Source organism: Lynx canadensis, chromosome B4 (genome assembly GCF_007474595.2).
Source record: "Lynx canadensis isolate LIC74 chromosome B4, mLynCan4.pri.v2, whole genome shotgun sequence".
NCBI lineage: Eukaryota > Metazoa > Chordata > Mammalia > Carnivora > Felidae > Lynx > Lynx canadensis.
In genome coordinates, this window is record NC_044309.1 from 62,077,423 (window position 1) to 62,097,417 (window position 19,995).

At 38.5% G+C, this 19,995-nt stretch overlaps 1 protein-coding gene across 1 annotated transcript in view; it reads right to left on the reverse strand.

Annotated features, from left to right (window-relative positions):
• TMTC1 (transmembrane O-mannosyltransferase targeting cadherins 1) overlaps positions 1-19,995 on the reverse strand; it is a 275,547-nt gene that overhangs the window by 111,145 nt on the left and 144,407 nt on the right. Inside the window, exon 8 of the mRNA XM_030322084.1 lies at positions 15,089-15,278. Within this exon, the coding sequence (XP_030177944.1) occupies positions 15,089-15,278 (190 nt within the window). The remainder of the gene's footprint in view (positions 1-15,088; positions 15,279-19,995) is intronic.

Consider the following 19,995-nt stretch of genomic DNA (forward strand, 5'->3'; position numbering starts at 1 on the left):
TGGTCTTACCTTTGAAACTGCCACTTAACATACCAACAAATCGAGGTGATACTTGCTTCCCCAAACTGTAAAATTTCATGGATAGCCTTGTAGTGTCTCTCATCCCTCACCAGTCACAGTCACTGTTGTATCAAATGCCCACATACGCATTTCAAATTACAGCCTCAATACAGTGAAAGCCAAGATTCCACCGATCTTTTATTTCACGTGCCGTTGACTGGTTGTAAACCCTAACTCTCAAAGAAATGGTTTCAAAGAAATTCTTTTCTCAGGTGGTATTGACTCCTAAAGGGATAATAAACAGGAAAACTCTTTTGATGATGCTATGGTGGTGGTGGCTATTGTTTTTGAAAGTACAAATAAGACAAAAATTTAAAAAATGTTCAAACACTGCCCACAAATGGACTCTTAAAAGTTCACTCATCCACCTATCCTTAAATATTTAAGTCAACACTTCCCAAAGAATATTACAAGAACACTGACACTTGAAGTCCCTAATAAGGCTAGCAAATTCAAATAAATTTGGGAAATGCCATTCACTGTACCCCACATTTGGAAACTCAAAAGGCTTAGAGCACAGTCAAGGCTTTTTGAAGTCCTCCAGCAGAGAACTATGTTTAACTTTTAAAAACCTAGTGCTTCTGAAATGCAGAATCTTTATTTAGAGTAACCTTACTTAATGACCTGGACGATGCTATTTTGAAAAATGGTGGTATAAGTCAATCATGCAGCATGGAGTTAAAAGGCAAGTTTTTGCCTTTGGAGTTTTTATAAGCAGTACCAAAAACTATCTCGCTGTCTGCAAACAGAAAATTTTCCCTGAATCTCAGCTGTGGCCTTTATGCTACAGTCAAGACACATTTTTTTGCTACTCATTTTTGGTAGATGTAGAATAGCCGACTGCCATTTTCTGAGTAGAAAAAACACTATATATTTAAAGAAATTTATTAAGTCATCCACCTGGCTCTAACCAGGATAAGTCTTGAGAACAAAAAGGTTTCTCGGCAGCTCAGAGGCATGTTTAGATCATATCTGTATTTAGAAGAATAATTCTCTCAGAGGTGGGGGGATGGAATGGGAATAAAGAAAACTGAGTTCTTCAAGCAGCTACTGGGTTTTACTCTATCTTTATTCTCCAAATTCAGCATATTGTTTGGAACCAGGGAGTGGTCAGTAAGTTAAATATCTAATATTCTGTCTCGCTGTTTTCCTCTAGGCTTTTCCTCTGTGAATGCACCTTCCTGCATCTACATATTCCCTACAAATTTGTTCTGCTTATCTCTAAATGCTTTGTTGGCTTTTGAGACCAGTTTCCATTTCTATCTCATAGCTACATACATGGCTGCTCACTGTGAGTCGTCATGCAACTCACCCCCTGACCTCCTCCACTGAGAGACACAGAAAGTGCAGGAACATCAGGGCTACTATTGGACACTTCCCCCCATTCATTTGCCTTGTCAAAGTATCCTTGAAAACTTTCCCATCCTCAACAAAGGTGCGCTTGGTTAAACATGGTCACTGATCATTCAATCATTCAACAAATACACACTGTTGCCGCCTCTTTTAGAATCTCTTTGGGCATCGTGCTTATAAGCAGTCGCTTCAAGAATTCAGCAATTACTTCTATCTCCTGGTTATTTTCCAGGCACTATTCTAGGTTCTCTGGAATGCGTCAGTTGGCAAAACAGACCAAAAAAAAAAAAAAAAAAAAATCCCTGCCCTTCCAGAGAGGGAAAAAAAAGAGAGCAAGAGAGCCTGATAAAGGGTGTGTGCAATATGTGGTGGGCAAGAAGTGGGTTGCGATTCTAAACATGGTGATGAGGGCATTCCTCATTGAGAAGCTGGCAACCAAGCAAAGGCTTGCAAGAGTTAAAGGAGTCCATAAAACTCACTTCATAGCAAAAGAGTTCGGGAAGGAACAAGAGAGATGATGAGGTGGGGCCAGAGCACACAGAACCTTTAGAGCCGTTATAAAGGTTATGATTTTTACTTTGAGAGCAATAAGGAGCCACTGAAAGATTTTAAGCATAAGAGAGACAGGCTCTGATTCACATTTTTAAAGAATCATCTGGTCACTCACTGTGTTGAGAAAGTCTGGACCAGCGGCATAAGGGTAGAAGTAGGGAAGACCAGTGAAGCAGTTCTGGCAATAACCCAGGTGACAGATTGTGGTGGTTTGGACCAGGATGGCAGCAGTGAGGGTGGAGAGAAGTGGTCAACTTCCAGATGTATTGTGAAGATATGGTTGCCAGTATTTATTGACAAATTGGATCTGATACTGGAGAGACAGACACACAGAAGAAACGACGAAACCTCAAGAATTTTGGCTTGGGCAACTAGTAGAATGCACTGAGATGGCAAACATTGTTAGGGAAGCAATGAATAGGCAAGTTCAGGAGTTAAATTTTGGAATGTTGACTTTGAGACATCCGTGTGGAAATGCACTTGTATAGATAGCACTTCCTTCCTGAACGACAACAGGTACCATGTACATTACTTCATTTATGTTTATTAGATTCAAAAAGAAGATTGAAGACCTTACCACCAACATTTTAATGTACAACAACATAAATATATAAACATTTAAGCTCATATTACAAATATGCTTGCTTTCTGGTATTCTGTGCTGCCTCTTTAGGCAAAGCATATGTTAAAATAAGTATTCCTAGGTTTGTGGGAAGGGAAGGGGTTACTCTCCCCAGGCTGTGTTTGTCACCACTTTATAAGCTTTATTGGCATTGTACTGATAGTGAACCACCTAAAGAATGTGAGTAATGGGCATTGAGGAGGGCATCTGTTGGGATGAGCACTGGGTGTTGTATGGAAACCAATTTGACAATAAAATTTCATATAAAAAAAAAAGAATGTGGCAATCAATCACTTCAGTCTCCTTTGTATTTTCCAATATAATGGCAAATTCCAACGGACCTTCTGTTCACAGGGACTTGTAGCTCCTTTTATCTCTGAGAGTCCTAATTACACATTTCATGGTTTCCTTACAAAACGATGCTCCTTTAAATAGAAATTTCATGTCCTGAATGGAAATAGAAAGGACAGAATGACTCTAGGAGTTACAAAACTGTCTTTTGACCTTGGTAAAAGTTTAAAACAATCAGAAACATTGCAAGGCTTAGTAGAAACAAGTTGTTTTTATGAGAGTATGAATCATTAAGGGAAATTAACATGTTAAAAAAGTGTTAAGATTATAGGGGTGCCTGGTTGGCTTAGTCAGTAGAGCATGCAACCCAGTCTCAGGGTTGTGAGTTTGAGCCCCACGTTGGGTGTAGAGCCTACTTAAAAAATTTTTTTAATTAAAAAAAATTTTGAAGTGTTAAGATTATCACTCAAAAGGTGTCAATTATTCTGAGTAAAAGCCTATAATAACATCAACTATGAGATCTTGCCAAGAATCATAAAGCATACATTCAAGAAAAAGAACTACAGCTGTTACTGATGCTTGAAAACTCCTTTTTCCATTATGCAACTATCTAACGCTTCCATTAATAAATCCAGTGACTCTTCCAACTGAGGTATAAACATCAAAAGGGTAGGTAAGCCATTTTCTTATTAAAGAGTGTGGCTTGTGAAAACATAATTGCCTGGTGAAGGCAAAGAATAAAACAAATTATTTAATGATGTGGAAAAACTCCTGCCAGGCCTAGATCAAAAGCCAAGCAGAGCACCCCAGGTACATTACATAGAACATGAGAAAGAAGGATTCGTATAAGGTTCCGATCCTGTACAAGGAGAACGACTTCACACGTGACTTATTAATAATGGACAGAAAGGAATGCCTGGGGAAGACTTTGCTCAAGGGCCTCTGATTTTTAAGTAGCCACTGAATAAAAAGGTGCATTTCTAGTGTCTATTTTGCTCCAATGGTCACCACCGAATGGAATGGAGAAATCCAGCAATGACAGGAAAAGGTTTGAAGAACAGCAACAATAAAAGAAAATGATTTCTTTCTTATATCCTGTCTATTTTGCTAAACTCTCAAAAACCTTTAAGGACATCCACTCTATCTCTATAGTTTGGACGTTTAGATGATAACTCCAATATTCACTTACAAATAGGTCAGTGATATTTGCCACTATTTTCTTCCCTTAATAAACATTCATTTATTATTTATTATTATTATTATTATTATTATTACTAAGAGTTGTTTTATGTTAGGATTCTGCCCTTCTGTTACATTTCAACATACCTGCTTACAAATTCCAAAATATGCTGAAGCATTAAAAACTTGTATGTTTACTAGTAAACATACTAGTAATAACTAGTATGTTACTACCATTAGCTCTTAGGTCAAGAATTTAATCTCTGTTACATAGGATGGGGGATAAAACGAGGTTTGGTGGGCGGGGGGTGGGGGCAGTGGGCGATTAATCTTCAGTAGCATTACAAGTATTTTTTTTATCGTGAAAAGCATGACTGTATATTGAAATATACAGAATCAAAAAGTCAGTCCAGCTGGATTATGTTTATTTGGTTTTTGGTTTTAGTTTTTATGATTATTCTTACAAATAAAGATGAGAGACCTAATTGTGCTTCTGACGTTAATCTGTGACAATTTCATGATGGTGGTGGTGATGATGATGATGACGATGACGATGACGACGACAAGGACTACAAGGACAGCTGAAAGTATTCTGGGTTTCCCATGTGCCCGCCACTGTGCTGAATATCTTATGTGGCGTGCCCCGGTTAACTACACAATGACCCTACACCATGATGTAGGAACGTGGCTGGATGAGGTGAGCCCACCCAGTTGGTCAGTGGAGAGCCTGGCCTTAGATTCAGGTGAGTGCTGCTAATCACTCTACTCCAGACTCCCTCCTCCCAGTCTCAGAAACCCTTGATCTAGAACTCAGAGCAGCTTTCTCCCATGTGCACACCTGGGCTGCCTCCAATATGAAAGGGATTGGCTCCTATTTGAGGATGACAGTCATGAATTGCAAGTAGACTACCAAACAGAAATTAAGAGACGGAACAGAAGTCAGAATTTGTATCACATACAGCAAAGTGATGACATAAAAGGATGTGGAAAGGGGCGCCTGGGTGGCTCAGTCCGTTGAGCATCTGACTTTGGCTCAGGTCATGATTTTGCAGTTCGTGAGTTTGAGGCCTGTGTCGGGCTCTGTGCTGACAGCTCAGAGCCTGGAGAACACTTCAGATTCTGTGTCCACCTCTCTCTCTGTTCCTCCTCCACTCACACTCTGCCTCTCTCTCTCTCTCTCTCTCTCTCTCTCAAAAATAAAGATTAAAACAAAAAGGATGTGGAAAAAGGCAGCTGCAATGGATCTTTCAGTATTTCCATCTTACAGTGAGGTGCAAATCTAACTTTTCTAATTTCCAACACTACATCTGATGAAACAGGAAGCTTATGTTCACATTTTAATCAGAAAAATGATATAAACAAAAATTTCAGCTTTGGAGTATGGCCTAAGGGGCCAAAGTTGACTATAGCCACTGACCTGAAAAACTATGCCACTAAGGAGTAAGATGCTATCACCATGGGTAAAACAGTGGCAGGTGGAAAAGCCAGCTGAGAGCAGTGACAAAAAGCTGGATCGACTGATCTGGTCAAATGTGAGATAGAGAGACACCCCAGACAATGGCTACTCCCACGGTACTGGTGGTCAGGGACAGATGGACCATGTCAAGATATCAATAGGATTTCTTTCAGTGATTGCAATGGTCCCAAAGCAGGACAAACTGGATGGGTAGTAAATGGGCTAGAAAGACTGGATCTATAATAGTATGAAGAGGATTTTCATGAATTGAGGATAGAAAAGGATGGAGAACATGGTAGTCTGCAGAAAATGAGAACAGAAAAGAGAACTGTAGGCCAGAAGGAAAAAAAAAAAAAAATCAACCATGGCTCAGAGCCATTCACCATTAAATGCAATCTTCATTCCTCAAGTTCAATTTTATTTTACCACTTGGCATATTAAAACAAGATGCTTATTTTACCAGGTTTCATAATGGCTATTCTGGAATTTAAAAGAGTTGTTCCACAGTGACCCATGCACCATGATAATTTAGCCTATTATCCGGCTGAACTAAATGCAAAATAATATCCAGAAATCTGAAAGCTTGTTCAGTTCAGCTGCATGGGTCTGTGGTGGTACAGTCTACAGTGGCAGAGGTGAATAGTTGTGATGGACAGTGAAGCTCCTAATATTTACAATTCAGTTCTTTTCACACACAAACACACAACAGTTTTTCCATCTCCTGGTCTACTCCACTGTACTGTAATTATAAGCTGCTTCAGTTCTTTCTGAAAAAAGGTAAGAATGTCAATGAGTAAATAATCACTCTCCAACAGCGGTTCTTATTCTAATCTTACCTCTTTGTTGAGATGTGTGGGCATTTCAATGAAAGATCTAAGGCTCACAATCTGTTTGTCCATTGGATATCTATCTGTTATGTTATTGAGAATGTTGATGGAGGTTGTGATACAGACTAGCACAGAGGTTAATCAAGGGCAAGGCTGGGGGACAGGCATGAAGGGTGGTCCCCGAGATAAACATAGCCACCTCTGTAGATAAAGAGATGCCCCCCCATTTCTACCAAGCTGTCACTGGAGGTCACCTCCACTGGCCAGGCTATAGATTTGTCCCCATATAGACTTAAGAATTTGACTTGTTTTGAGGCCCCTGGATGGCTCAGTCAGTTAAGTGGTTGACTTTGGCTCAGGTCATGATCTCACTGTTCATGAGTTTGAGCCCCGCATCAGGCTCTGTGCTGATGACTCAGAGTCTAGAGCCTGCTTCAGATTCTGTGTCTCTGTCTCTCTCTTCCCCTCCCCCACTTGAGCTCGCTTGCTCTCTCTCTCAAAAAAATAAATATCAAAAAAAAAATTTTTTTAAAGGAATTTTACTTGTTTTCCAGAACTCAGAGATACGGCCTATGATTTATGTTGGTTGCAAGGGAATGATGTGGAAGACTGGGAATAGACAAACTGGGACAAAAACTGTGACCTCTACTAAAAATGAAACAAACAAAACAAATAAATGAAAACACAGCCCTGAAAGCCACATACCTGGAAGAGGGGACCTCCACTGCCTAATGTCCATTCTTAAAGGCATCTCATGGTTAAGGTCATTATGGGAAAGTCAGGTATCACTAAATTCTCTCTTTTTTCTTCAGGTTTTACTTTTACAAGTCTGCCACAAGATTATAAAAGATATTTAAAATAGCTTAAAGTGTCTAGACACCCTGTAAGAATGTAATGAAGAATCAATAACAAATAAATTACTCTTAAATATGATTTAGTGATATTTCCTCTGTAATGCAGGGAAATCACATTAGAGAGCAGGGGAAAAAGGCAACTCTAAAGAGTAGGACCAACAGTATTGATTCCTTTAAACAATCCAAATTACATGGGCTGCTTTCCAGATATATATCACTATTGCAAGTCAACAGTCTAACATATAGTCTGTAAGAGGAATAATGAAAAACCTAGATGCATTTTCAGCCTATGGTTCTCCTGGTGCATAAACAGTCACTATTCATAAAAAAAAAAAAAAAAGAATAGAATAATAAGCCTTCATGGTTTAAACACTCTTTCTCTACTATACATACTTCCCAACAGAGTGATTACCCTCAACACAAAGAGTAAGAGCAAATGCATTTTTGGTGAATAAAGGGTGTGAATGGGAGGCGGAGATGGAGGGGAGGCACAGAATACGGCAAATTCTACATTTAAATTTGCAAAGATGCCAAGTATATTCTTTTATGATAAATAATAAACTACTCCTTGAGTACAGTGAAATATGTACTGCCATGAAATCAGAGCAGATTAGAAACAATCTCTAAATTCATCCCGCTGTTATTGCTACAGAAAGAAAGCTTAGCTTTAGCTTCTGTGTCCTAATCCTCCCACTCAGTCGTAGACAAGAGTGTGTCAGAAGTCGAACATCTACTCTTCGAGCTGCTTCCTGCAGGAATACTCCCAACTGCGTGTGGAGGTGGCCTGGAAGAGTCTGCAATCTGTAATGGCATATGACTTAACTTACTTGCATAAAGAATTTGTTTTTGTTTTCAGCAAGTGTAAAAATGTACAAGAACAAAATGTTCAAAGAAGGCCTATAGAGGGTGGGATTGGGGAGCAGGGTGGGTGGGGATTGGGAAGTAACACACCTGCTGTTTTATTCATTACAAGTGTTAATTTTTAGCTTTGTAAAGTCAATGATTAAAATCGTCAAATAAGTGTCAATATAACCGTAACAGGGTAGATTACGCCCCCCTCCTCCAGAACCCTGGTTAACAACAAAGTAGGATGACAGAAGAAGAAAACCAGACAAAACCCACCTGACTGTCAACATAGCCACAGGCCAAGTAGAAGAAGCACAGCAGGAGAGGAGAAAGTAGTCAGAGACTTAGAAGATAGAAGCTGAATCCTATGTACACACACACACACACACACACACACACTCCATCACCTCTTTGGCATCATTTCATTTGGCTCTACGTTTGGCCCACTCTTTGCCACCCATGTCAGCTTAACTGGCTGTTCTGTGAACACTCCAGGACTTTTCCTGCCACAGGACCTTGGCACTTGCTCTCCCTCTATTTGAAATGCTTTTCCCTAAATAGCCATGTGGCTGTTCAAATGTCACTTTATCTGCGACGCCAGACCTGACCTCATTCAGAATGTTTATCAACACCTAGCAAAGAGTGACATATTTTAAGTATTTAAATATAATCTCTATGTAGACAAGATCTTCGTTCTGTTACTGCTCTAATCCTACTAACTAACAGTCACTCAATCAACATTAAGAGAATTAAAGTTGTGAAGCTAAATAGAAAATATTCTCCCTGGGGCGCCTGGGTGGCTCAGTCGGCTAAGCGTCCGACTTCAGCTCAGGTCACAATCTCACAGTTTGTGGGTTCAAGCCCTGCATCGGGCTCTGTGCTGACCGCTCAGAGCCTGGAGCCTGTTTCAGATTCTGTGTCTCCCTCTCTCTGACCCTCCCCCGTTCATGCTTTGTCTCTCTTTGTCTCAAAAATAAATAAACGTTAAAAAAAGAAAAGAAAAGAAAGAAAAAAGAAAATATTCTCCCTGAATACAAGCCAGGGTGTCTGTTGTACAATTGAGAATTAGAGGTGAAAATTAAACAAAAAAAAAAATGTCCACGATTTCCTGGACTCAATGTCTAGGCCTCTTTATCCAATGTTTCCCCCGCCCCTGCCACACACACCAGTAATATATTATATGGCCTCACTACCTCAAAATTTAAGGACACTGAAAATAATTTCAACCCCCGCCACATAGAGATGCAATACACATATCACTTGGGAATACTCTGGATGGAAAAAGCCGTGTTTCTTTTGCTGCCATTATTACAAACATTTTATCCATTGTTTTCTTTTAGCACAGGAAAACATCCATAAAACAGGACTTCTATTTTCATAAAAGCTTAATCCTACTGTTTATTGTCTTGGGAGTCAGAGCTCTGAAGATCATGTCCTTAGTAACCGATCACCACATCTAAAAACTAGCATTATCCCCATTTTAAGAGGTTATTTACTAACCAGCATAAGAATTTGACTTTTAAGACTTTCTAGTGTGTAAGCAGATCAAGAACAGAGCACAAATATGAGCTAGATGCTAAACCTCTGTGTATGAACTATGAAAGAAGAAAATGTACAAAGTGTAGTGGCCTCCAAGAATTGCTAGAAGCTTCAGTTAATGTTTGCAAAGAACTTTCAAGATGAAAGCCACCATCAAAGAGCTAAGTCTTACTATTTCCACAGCTGGAATGCTTTGCTAATTTTTTTTTCCTGATGCATTAAAGGGATTTTGGAACAAATTCCATGAAAGAAAAGGATTAATAGCCTTCCAAAGAAGTTTCCATTCATTCATTTTGTTATCAAAGACACTCTCGAGAGGGCCAAGGCTCGCCTGTGTGTGGGGTCCACTGTCATCATGGAGGTTCATATTTAATACACCTGACCAAGATGACAGCCTACGAATACTCAATACTACCTTTAATCAGTTGGGAGAAAACCCTTACTGACACACCAAGCCAGTGCTCTACTACATTTTCTCCTGTACATCAATAACAATATGGCAGGCATGTCAAACTATAAGCTAAGGCTAGATTCTAATAAAACAAACCTCATCATGACCCCAAACAGTTCATACTCATATTGTGTGTGGTCCTTTTATAGCCTTTAAAAAAAAGTTCTGCATTCCAAAATATAACTGAACAGAGTTGCTAACTCTTTATAGTTTTATTAATTTAGATGATATATACTGAGCAAAAACAAGAAAATTTAGGTGATAAATATTGGATGTGGCAAGCTCTTGATGCTAGAAATGTGGCAGTGAACAAAAGAGAAAAAAAAAATCTCTGTCCTCATGGGGCTTACGTTCGAGTTGGAAAGAGATGTTACATAAAATAACAAAGTTATACAGCATTTTAGAAATTGGAAGTATAGTGAAGAAAAAAGTTAAAAGAGAGAAGAGTGGAGCATATATGATTGCATTTTAAATAGAGTACATATGGTAGGCCTTACCAAGAAGGTGAAATTTGAGCTCAAGTTTATGTAACTAATTGGCATGCTAGAGTTTCTTGAGGATAGTTATTCATACCATACTTGCTTTATCAACTTGATTTACAAAATGATTAGGAAGTGGATTATTTTAGGTAAGGTGTTTGGGGGGAAAAGAGTTTCTTGCAGAGATAAGTGGATAACTACCAGCAAAAAAAAAAAAAAAATGAAGCTCAATTCCCATCCCACTACATATAAAAAAATTAACTCAAAAGGGATCAAGGACCCAAATATAAGAGCTAAAACTATAAAATTCTTCTATTAAATAGAGTCATAAATCTTCATGACCTCAGCTTTGGCAACGGATTCTTAGGTTTGAAAACAAAAGCAATCAGTAACAAGGAGAAGGAAGAGAAGGAAGAGAAGGAAGAGAAGGAAGGGAAGGACGGGAAGGAGGAGAAAGAGGAGGAGGAGGAGAAGAAGGCGAAGAAGAAGAGGGAGGGAGAGGGAGAGGGAGAGGGAGAGGGAGAGGGAGAGGGAGAAGGAAAAAAAAGAAAAGAAATTGGACTTTATTAAAAACTTGTGTGCATTAAAGGACACTACTGAGACTGTGAAAAGACAATCTAGAGAATGGGAGAAAATATTTGCAGATCATTTAGCTGTTGGGGATTTAATATCCTAAATATATAAAGAACTCTTACAACTCAACAACAAAAAGACAACCCAAGTGAAAAACAAGCAAAGGACTTGCATAGATATATCTCCAAAGATACACAGATGGCCAATAAGCACATGAAAAGATGTTCATCATTGGCCATTAAAGAAATTCAAATCAAAACCATAAAGATGTATCTCTTCTTACCCACTAGGATGCCTTTAAACAAAGTAATGGAAAATAACAAGCATGGATATGTAGGAACCATTTATTCCATTAATCCAGGTAGGAAATTAAATGGTGCAGCCACTATGAAAAATAGTTCCTCAAAAAGTTAAGTACATAATTACCATATGACCTAGCAATTTCATTCTTAGGTACATATCTAAGAGAAATGAAGACATAATGTCCACACAGAAACCTGTACACAAATGTTGTAATATAGCAATGCTCATAATAGCCAAAAGGTGAAAACAACCTGAATGTCCATCAACTGATGAATGGATAAACAATTTGTGGTGTATATATAGCCAATGGAATATTATTCAGCAATTAAAAGGAACTAAGTATTGGTATATGCCGCAACTTGGATGAACTTCAAAATACTATGCAAAGTGAAGGTCACATATTGTATAATTCTTCTTATACCATATATCCAGAATGGGCCAATCCATTGTGACAGAAAGCAGATCAGAGTTCACCATGGGATAAGAAGGGGAGAGTTAGGAGTGATTGGTGCTTTTAGTGAAGTAATGAAAATGTTTTGAAATTAGAGAGAGCAGGAGGCACCTGGGTAGCTCAGTTGGTTGAGACTCTGACTCTTGGTTTTGGCTCAGGTCATGAGCCGAGGTCGAGGTTTCTTGAGTTCAAGCCCTGGGTTGGGCTCTGCACTGGCAGCATGGAGCCTGTTTGGGATTCTCTCTCTCTCTCCCTCTCTCTCTGCCCCTCCCCCACTCGCACTGTCTGTCTCTCTCAAAATAAATAAACTTATTTAAAAAAAAGAAATTAGGGAGAACTGATAGTTACCACAACATGATGAATACATTAAGTACCACTAAATTATACACTTAAAAATGGTTAACTGTGTGTTGTGTGAATTTCTCCTTAATATAAAAAACGTTTTAATATTCAAACATATTTTTCATCAAATTTTCAGGATCATGTGTTTATGTTTTATATTCAATAGTCCTGTATTCATTCCTGCTTTTGATGTTTGTAACATTTTAATCTTTTTAAAAAACATAGCTTTATTGACATATAGTCCACATACAACAGAATTCACCCATGTTGCATGTATATTTATTTTGGTGAGTTTTGGTGAACATAGGTCGTTTAGCAACTACCACCACAATCAAATTTTTAAAAAGCAATCAGTATCCTAAAAAGTCCCCTTAAGTCTCTTTACAGCCACATCCCCCTCTGCACATCTTTTCAGTTCCCATTCTCACATATTTTGTCATAATTCTGCCTTCTCTAGGCATTTCTAGGCAATTCTAGAAAAGGTAGAATTACAACGACAGACATTTTGTATGAACGGAATCTTACAGTAGTAGTTTTATAGGTCTGACTTTTCTTTTTTTACTATTTTATTTTTAAGTAAACTCTGCACCTGATGTGGGGCTCAAACTCACAACCCCAAGATCTAGAGTCACATGCTCCACAGACTGAGCCAGCCAGGCACTCCTGTCTGGCTTCTTTTATTTACTAAGATATGTTTGAGGTTCACGCATGTTTTTTTATGCATAAGTAAATTATTTGTTCCTTTACATTTCTGAATAACTTACTATATTAAGTTTACCCATTTACATTTTGAGATCCACTGGATTGTTTCCATTTTTCAGCTATTATGAATACTTACTTACAAGACTCATATGGACCTCTTTCTATCTTTCTTTGAGGAGAATTGCTTAGCTTCATATTTAACTTTTTAAGAAACTGCCAACATTTCCTCATCAGAATGAGGGTTCCAGTTGACCCACATTCTGGCCAACACTTAGTCTCATAAATCTTTTTAATTGCAGTCATTCTAGTGGATATGCAGTGGTATCTTTTTGTGGCTTTAATTAGCATTTCCCTAATGACCAATAATGCTAAGCATCTTTCTGCATGTTTATTAACCTTTGCATACCTTTTTCTGTGAAGATTCTGAATCTTTTGCCTATTTTTAATGAGTTATTTGTCTTATTTCTAAATTTTAAGAGCTCTTTAACTATCCCAGATCCAAGTCCTTCGTAGATATGTTTTGCAAACACTTTCTCCCAATGTGACTTGCCTTTTGAGTGACTTAACATTATCTTTTGATGAGCAAAATTTTTAATGAGCAAATGTTCAATTTGTTCATCTTTTTCTTTTATAGTCTGTACTTTACGTGTCCTAAGAAATCTTTGTTTAACCCCAGTCTGCAAAGATTTTTCTCCTATTTCCTTTTAGAATTTTTGGTATTATTTAACTCTTTTGTTTAAGACCACGAGCCACTTAGAATTCATTTATAGGTATACAGTATGAGGGAAGGGTTAATGTCACATTTTTTTTCCTTATTGATATTCCATCATTTCAGTACTTATTATTTAAAAGACTACCCTTTCCCCATTGAATTATCTTGGTCACTTTGTCAAAAATCAAGAGCATGTAAACGTGAGCTTACCTTTGGATTCTCAATTCTATTCTGTTTTCTACTTACTATTCCCAGCACCCCCCACCCCAAGTTTGAGTCACACTCTCCTGCTCCTTTACATGTCCAGAATCTGATAAAAAAAAAAACTAGGCATTGTGTGTCATACATTGTAGTGACTCTATATTCCATTCTGTTCGACTGAAATCTGCTGGTTTTACTGTTTTAATATATAATGAATTTGCCTAGACTCAAAATGAAAAATCTACTTCCTCTGCAGAGAGCTGAAATTTTTGCTCAGTTTTTTATTTTTTCTTTTGCCCGAATCTCTGGGGGAATCTCTCTTGTGCCTACACAGCTTTTTGATCACACAGTGATTTCAACAGAGGTTGTACAGTGACAACTCAGGCCAATGAAGCTTCCCCTCTCTGCTGACCAACCCGTGTATGGGTTAAAAAATTCATTCAAATTTGCAGCAAATAAATAAGTCTCCCCAGGCTTTCAATTTTGCTTGTGCTCCCTGGGGAGGCCCAGGTTGTTTAGCAGCCAGCCACGAATGCATGCAGAGTATATTACCTCAGCCCTTCTATAGCTCTCTTGTTTCCAAAAGTTCCCCCTTAAGTTTTCTGCTGCTATGCTATGCTCCCAAACCAAATCAGCCACCTCTAACCAGTAAATTTCTGGTTTCTTTCACACCAGCTGGTGGGGGTGTGTGTGGAATGGAGTGGGGTGGGGATGGGAAGACCCTTGGGCAAGAAGCATCTCATCCAATGCAGTAGCAGTTTTTCATAAGTAAACATTTTCAAGTTCTTTGCTGTCTTTGGTCATTTTTGAAATGGTTGCATTTGGTGATTTTTTTTCCAGCTTTATATCATTTTTTTTTGAAGTGAGAATCACCCAACCAACTCAGGCAGTCAGGGAGTCATTAGCGGGAGTAGCATCTTAACCATATTTTAAGCACTTATGAATATATTATCATTATCTCATTTATCATTACATGAAATCAAACAAGTTACTTCAAAAATTAGTCAACTATAGCAGGAAAAAAGTTTGCAAATATTAAATTTCAGATCCAATTTCTACAGGCTTGGTAGAACAGTAAAAGATATCATATAATTAAGGTGGCCATGATATGTTAAGTCTATGAAGGTCTTTAAGACGTATATTACTTACCTAGAAAAATTTAAATTTTTCAGGTTTTTAGACAAAAGAGTAGATTCAGTTTAGACCCAGACCCCTGTGGGGGGAGGCAATACTAAGTAAGTTTAGAGTGTCTGTCTTCAAATGCTGAGAGTTCATCTGGATCTTAAGAAAATTACCTTGAAGGCTGCTAAACAATGAAGGCTCAGTAAGGTCATCACAACTGCCAGAAGGATGGTGGCCAAGTTCCGTGTGTCCCATATGGTCTCTACCAGGGGAATACTGCCCACCTGCCAGTCATAGCACAGGGTAACAGGTGCAAGCAGAAGCCACACGTTGAAGGCCAAGAGGTAGGAGTAGGTAAGGAACCTACAAAGAGAAGAAGAATCATTGAAACACGACTCAGGGTCCATGAGATTTCACAAACAGTCATTTACCAAGGTTTAATTAAACAGCATTTGTATACTGTCAACAGGGTCTTACAGGAAAAGACAAAGTAAGGTGGAAGGCCGTTCATTTAGTCATTAAATAGATCATTTTTAAATAGATTTACTAGTGCTAGGCACTGTGGTAGGTGCTGGTCTTTAAAAAGTGAACAAGTAAAGACAGTTTCCATGACATATATTTAAAAATTATCATATATATATAAATACATTACAACCTGAGATAAACGCCAAAAAGGAGAAGTCTGATGAAAGTTTACGACAGAAATGATGTCCTGCTACGTATGATTCCCTGGGTAAGAGACATTTAAACTGTCCTTTTTTAAAGTGCTCAGAAAACTGCAGTAGATAGTAAAATATGTCATCATCTTTATAACAGATTGATCCATACTGAATTATTTCTTTTAAAAAATCAGAATATCTATGGTAGGGAGATGAAGTCTCTTATTCATAAGTGAAGGTGCTACGCTTCAAGAAAAGGGAAGTACAGCCATCATCCCTACTAAGGACAACGGCCAGTTAGACCCAGGGAAGGTAGGAAAATAACAAACGCAGGTGGTGCTCCGGTCTCCTGGCTGTGTCTAGGCACTAAGAGAAGGTGAAAAGCATTCCAACTGACCCCATTCCTTTTCAGGGTAGAGGAAATGGAATTGATTTAAATGTGAATTCATTGGGGCGCCTGGGTGGCTCAGTCGGTTGAGCGGCCAACTTCCGCTCAGGTCACGATCTCGCGGTCGGTGAGTTTGAGCCCCGCGTCGGGCTCTGTGCTGACAGCTCGGAGCCTGGAGCCTGTTTCGGATTCTGTGTCTCCCTCTCTCTGACCCTCCCCCGTTCATGCTCTGTCTCTCTCTGTCTCAAAAATGAATAAACGTTAAAAAAAAAATAAAAAATAAAAAATGTGAATTTATTAAAAAAAACAAAACCTGAATCTATTTACATGTGTTCAGTCAACACAAACTCATTAAGTGGTGGTCTACACCCTTGAGAACTGCAGAACTTTCAGCAAACCACAAACTTCACGCAAACCTGTGCACCAGGAGACACCAAACTCCAGCATGGTGTCTAGCGACGTGAGGCTCATCTCGAGGAGGACCCCTGCCCCCATTAGAACCGTGGCCTGAGAAAGCTCAATGCCACCGGGAGAATTTACTATTGGCTCTAGCCGATACCTGACAAAAGGCCTCTGACCTCTCTGTCTCAGATCATTTTCTCCAAAGGGTTCACAATTGTGAATACATATCTCCTACAACTCACAAGTCTTTCTCAAGGACCTGAGAGCCATTCCTTTAAAATGCAATCATCAGGAAGGAGAGGGCCTGCCTCCCTGTGTCTGCAAGAGGATAACTGCCAGCCAGCAGACACAGCCAGCCTAAATGCACTTAGATGACCATTCCTTTGTAATTTTCCACTTCTTGGCCTCTTCTGAGTCCCAGCTTGCCCTGCTCTCTCACTTTCCCTCTAAAATGCCCAATCACCTCTGCACAACTGAGAATGGCACTCAGCTCTCTCCCCTGCTGTCAGCAGTTACTGAATAAAATCTATTTTCACTGCTTTAACCGCTGTGTTTCTGCTTGACACCCTATATTAAATAGGGTTAAATAGAATAATTAGATATATTCCTTGTCTTCACAAAATATATAATCCAGTAGTGAAAACAAGATATACAAAATTAAAGAAGCAGAATGAGATGAGCACTGAAACAGTATAAAATGTGAAGGTAAGTCTTCTGTCAGTTGTTGAACTCTTGGAGAGATTCTTAGATTAGCAAAGAGATTAGCTCAAATAACTTCTAAGTTAGCTTCCAAAGTAGAGGATTACTTCATCTTGAATTCCTCTCAGCAAGTAGCTACTGGTTGGGAACAGCCTTCTCAGACCCTGCCAATTCATCCTCTTCCCTTTCCTCCTTTCCCTCCAAAGTTGGCAGTAAAAAAGTCATCAATGATAGCCAGGTGAGGCTCAGGGATGAGGCTTTACTCATTGCCCCAACACTCAACCCCCAACAGAGAACTGGGTTGAAAGAGTGGGGATATTTCAATGGTGTTTTCCAATCCCTTCCTCTCTGTTGGTATTTTTAATAAAATGTTAACATACAAATCATGCAGTATACACTGAAAGCTTGATGAAGTCCAAGCTTTGTTATTTGACAAAAATAAAAACAAAAATACTGCCTTATCCCTTTTAGGCTTGGGGCTGAGAAACTGTCTCCTGAGAGAATACTAACTCCACAGGAGGATGATTGGGTCACTTTGGGCTTTGTTTTTTCACAGAGCTTCTAAGCTGATGCAATCTACTTCTTACTTTAGGAAAGATTCTCTGTGACTTGGCTTTAAAAGAGAAGGCAGAACCATCAAACTTAGGAAAATCACAACATTTTGTCATTCGGTTACTCTCCAGGTCTTAAAAATTACTTTTAAAAATGGTATCTCTCCTTCCTGATATAATAATTACCAGCAATGATTATAAATGGCTGCTAAAATTATTAGGTGACGAGCTGATAGGATACTTCATAATGGATGGATCAGGATAAATGAGGTGCCTAAAGCTGACTAACCAATTTTAACATCATAGAGAGGGAGATTAACATCCAGATGTCCTCCTGATGAATACATATGTCACTACCTATGAAGTAGTCTTGTCTAAAAAAAAAAAATAAGAAAGAAAGAAAGAAAGAAAGAAAGAAAAGAAAAGAAAAGAAAGAAAATTAAACTTGAGCAAGCCCTTTATTACCAGTTTACATCAAATACAAAGAACACCAGAACACGTTACATAACGCCACAGGGATGCAATGTGACAAATCCAGAAAGTTGGCATTCCACAAAACAAATGATGTCAGGTTCTTCAACAAATATATTGTAGTAGGGGCAGGGGTGGGGGGAAGGAGGGAAGAAGGAAGAGGGCATCTGTAAGTTAAATGAGACATAAGAGGGATTCTGGGTGGCTTAGTCAGTTAAGCATCTGACTTCGGCTCAGTTCACGCATCTCATGGTTCATGAGTTCGAGCCCCACATTGGGCTCTGTGCTGACAGTTCAGAGCCTGGAGCCTGCTTTGGATTCTATGTCTCTCTCTCTCTCTCTCTCTCTCTCTCTCTCTCTCTCTGCCCCTCCTCTGCTCATGTTTTGTCTCTCTCTCTTTCAAAAATAAACATTTTTTAAAAAAAAGTTAAACGAGATATAAGAGATGTATCAAACAAAGTGCAGACATTGTTTAGATGCTATCTCAAACAAACCATTACTAAAAATACCCACTTATGAGCAGGAAAACTTGAAGCATTGATTGGAAATATGATACTAGAGAATCACTGTTAATTTTTAAAGTGTGATAATGGTATTGTGGTTATATAATTTAAGGATCCTTACCTTTCAGAAACCCATACTAAAATATATCCATAGGAAATGAGATGATGTCTGGGATTTGCTTCAAAATGAAGGACTGGGGGTAAGGGCACAGAAGAGGGTGGGGGTATGAATAAAGCAAGATTGGCCGTGAGTTATGATTGTTGTAACTGGTTAATGGGTGTGTAGAGGTTCTTTATGCCCTCTGCTCTACTTTTGTACATATTTGATATTATCCATAATAACAAATATTTTTTAACTCGTGGAAAAAGGCAACAGAATTGCAACAAGAATACTTTCTTATGTCTAACGGCAGCTTGAAGGAATAACTGTAAGTGCTAATGTGGAATAACTGCAAGTGCAAGGAGTAACTGTAAATGCTAATGTAGAAATTTGTATTTAAATTGTGAAGTTCACATTTTGGCCTTACCCTGCAAGTTGTCTTCAGTTTCTTATATTTTCTAGACTTGCAATGCCATAGTAACAGAAAAGAAATAATAAATAATATTTTTTCAGTTATAATCTCAGTATTGTAACTTGAATTTTTAAAAAAAATATTTTTACACAGGCTACAACCCAAATACGTTTAAAAAGTAAAGTAAACCACAAACCTAAAAGCAACTTACCCTCCTATAACACTAGGAAGGTCAACACTGTTAACTTACCCCTTTTAATACATACGTATTGTCTCCAGAAACTCAAGAGACGTCACCTAGTGCATATGAATTCAGATCAATGTTGCTAGTAAACTCTTTGAAAACTATTTGAAATACTGAAACAGCGTCAGAAAATTTTTTGCAAATTTAAGTGTAAAGAAGCCATTTGGAATCATGCCAAAAGCTAATTACATTTTAGGGGGCTAGTTGAACTATCTGTAATCAGCAACTCAAGTCTTTTAACTCACTGACTATGAATTACATTTTAAACTAATCATCTTGTTTATTTCTGCTAAAATTTTAAAAATGAAATAATCTGTTGAATATCTCTGCCCTGCTGGGTTCTTTTTTTAAAGCAGGAGCAAAACCAAAATGAATTATTCACCAATTTTCTACCACGAATGCTGCTAACAGGAGGAAAGCCGCTAGAATATCTTGCCAACAAAATGGATGGAATACACAGGGATTCAGCTTGAACAATTTAGTCATGTAGTTGCATCGCCAAGCCAGGAAACATATGTGAAAGGGAAGAAAAGGCTTTGGGGGAGCTGGCATGTATCAAATGGCACCAAAGGAAACTGGGTGGCCCTGAAAATGTAAATCTTCATTTTCACCAAGAAAAAAATGAGAGTGTTGTAAGGGCAGAAACATACC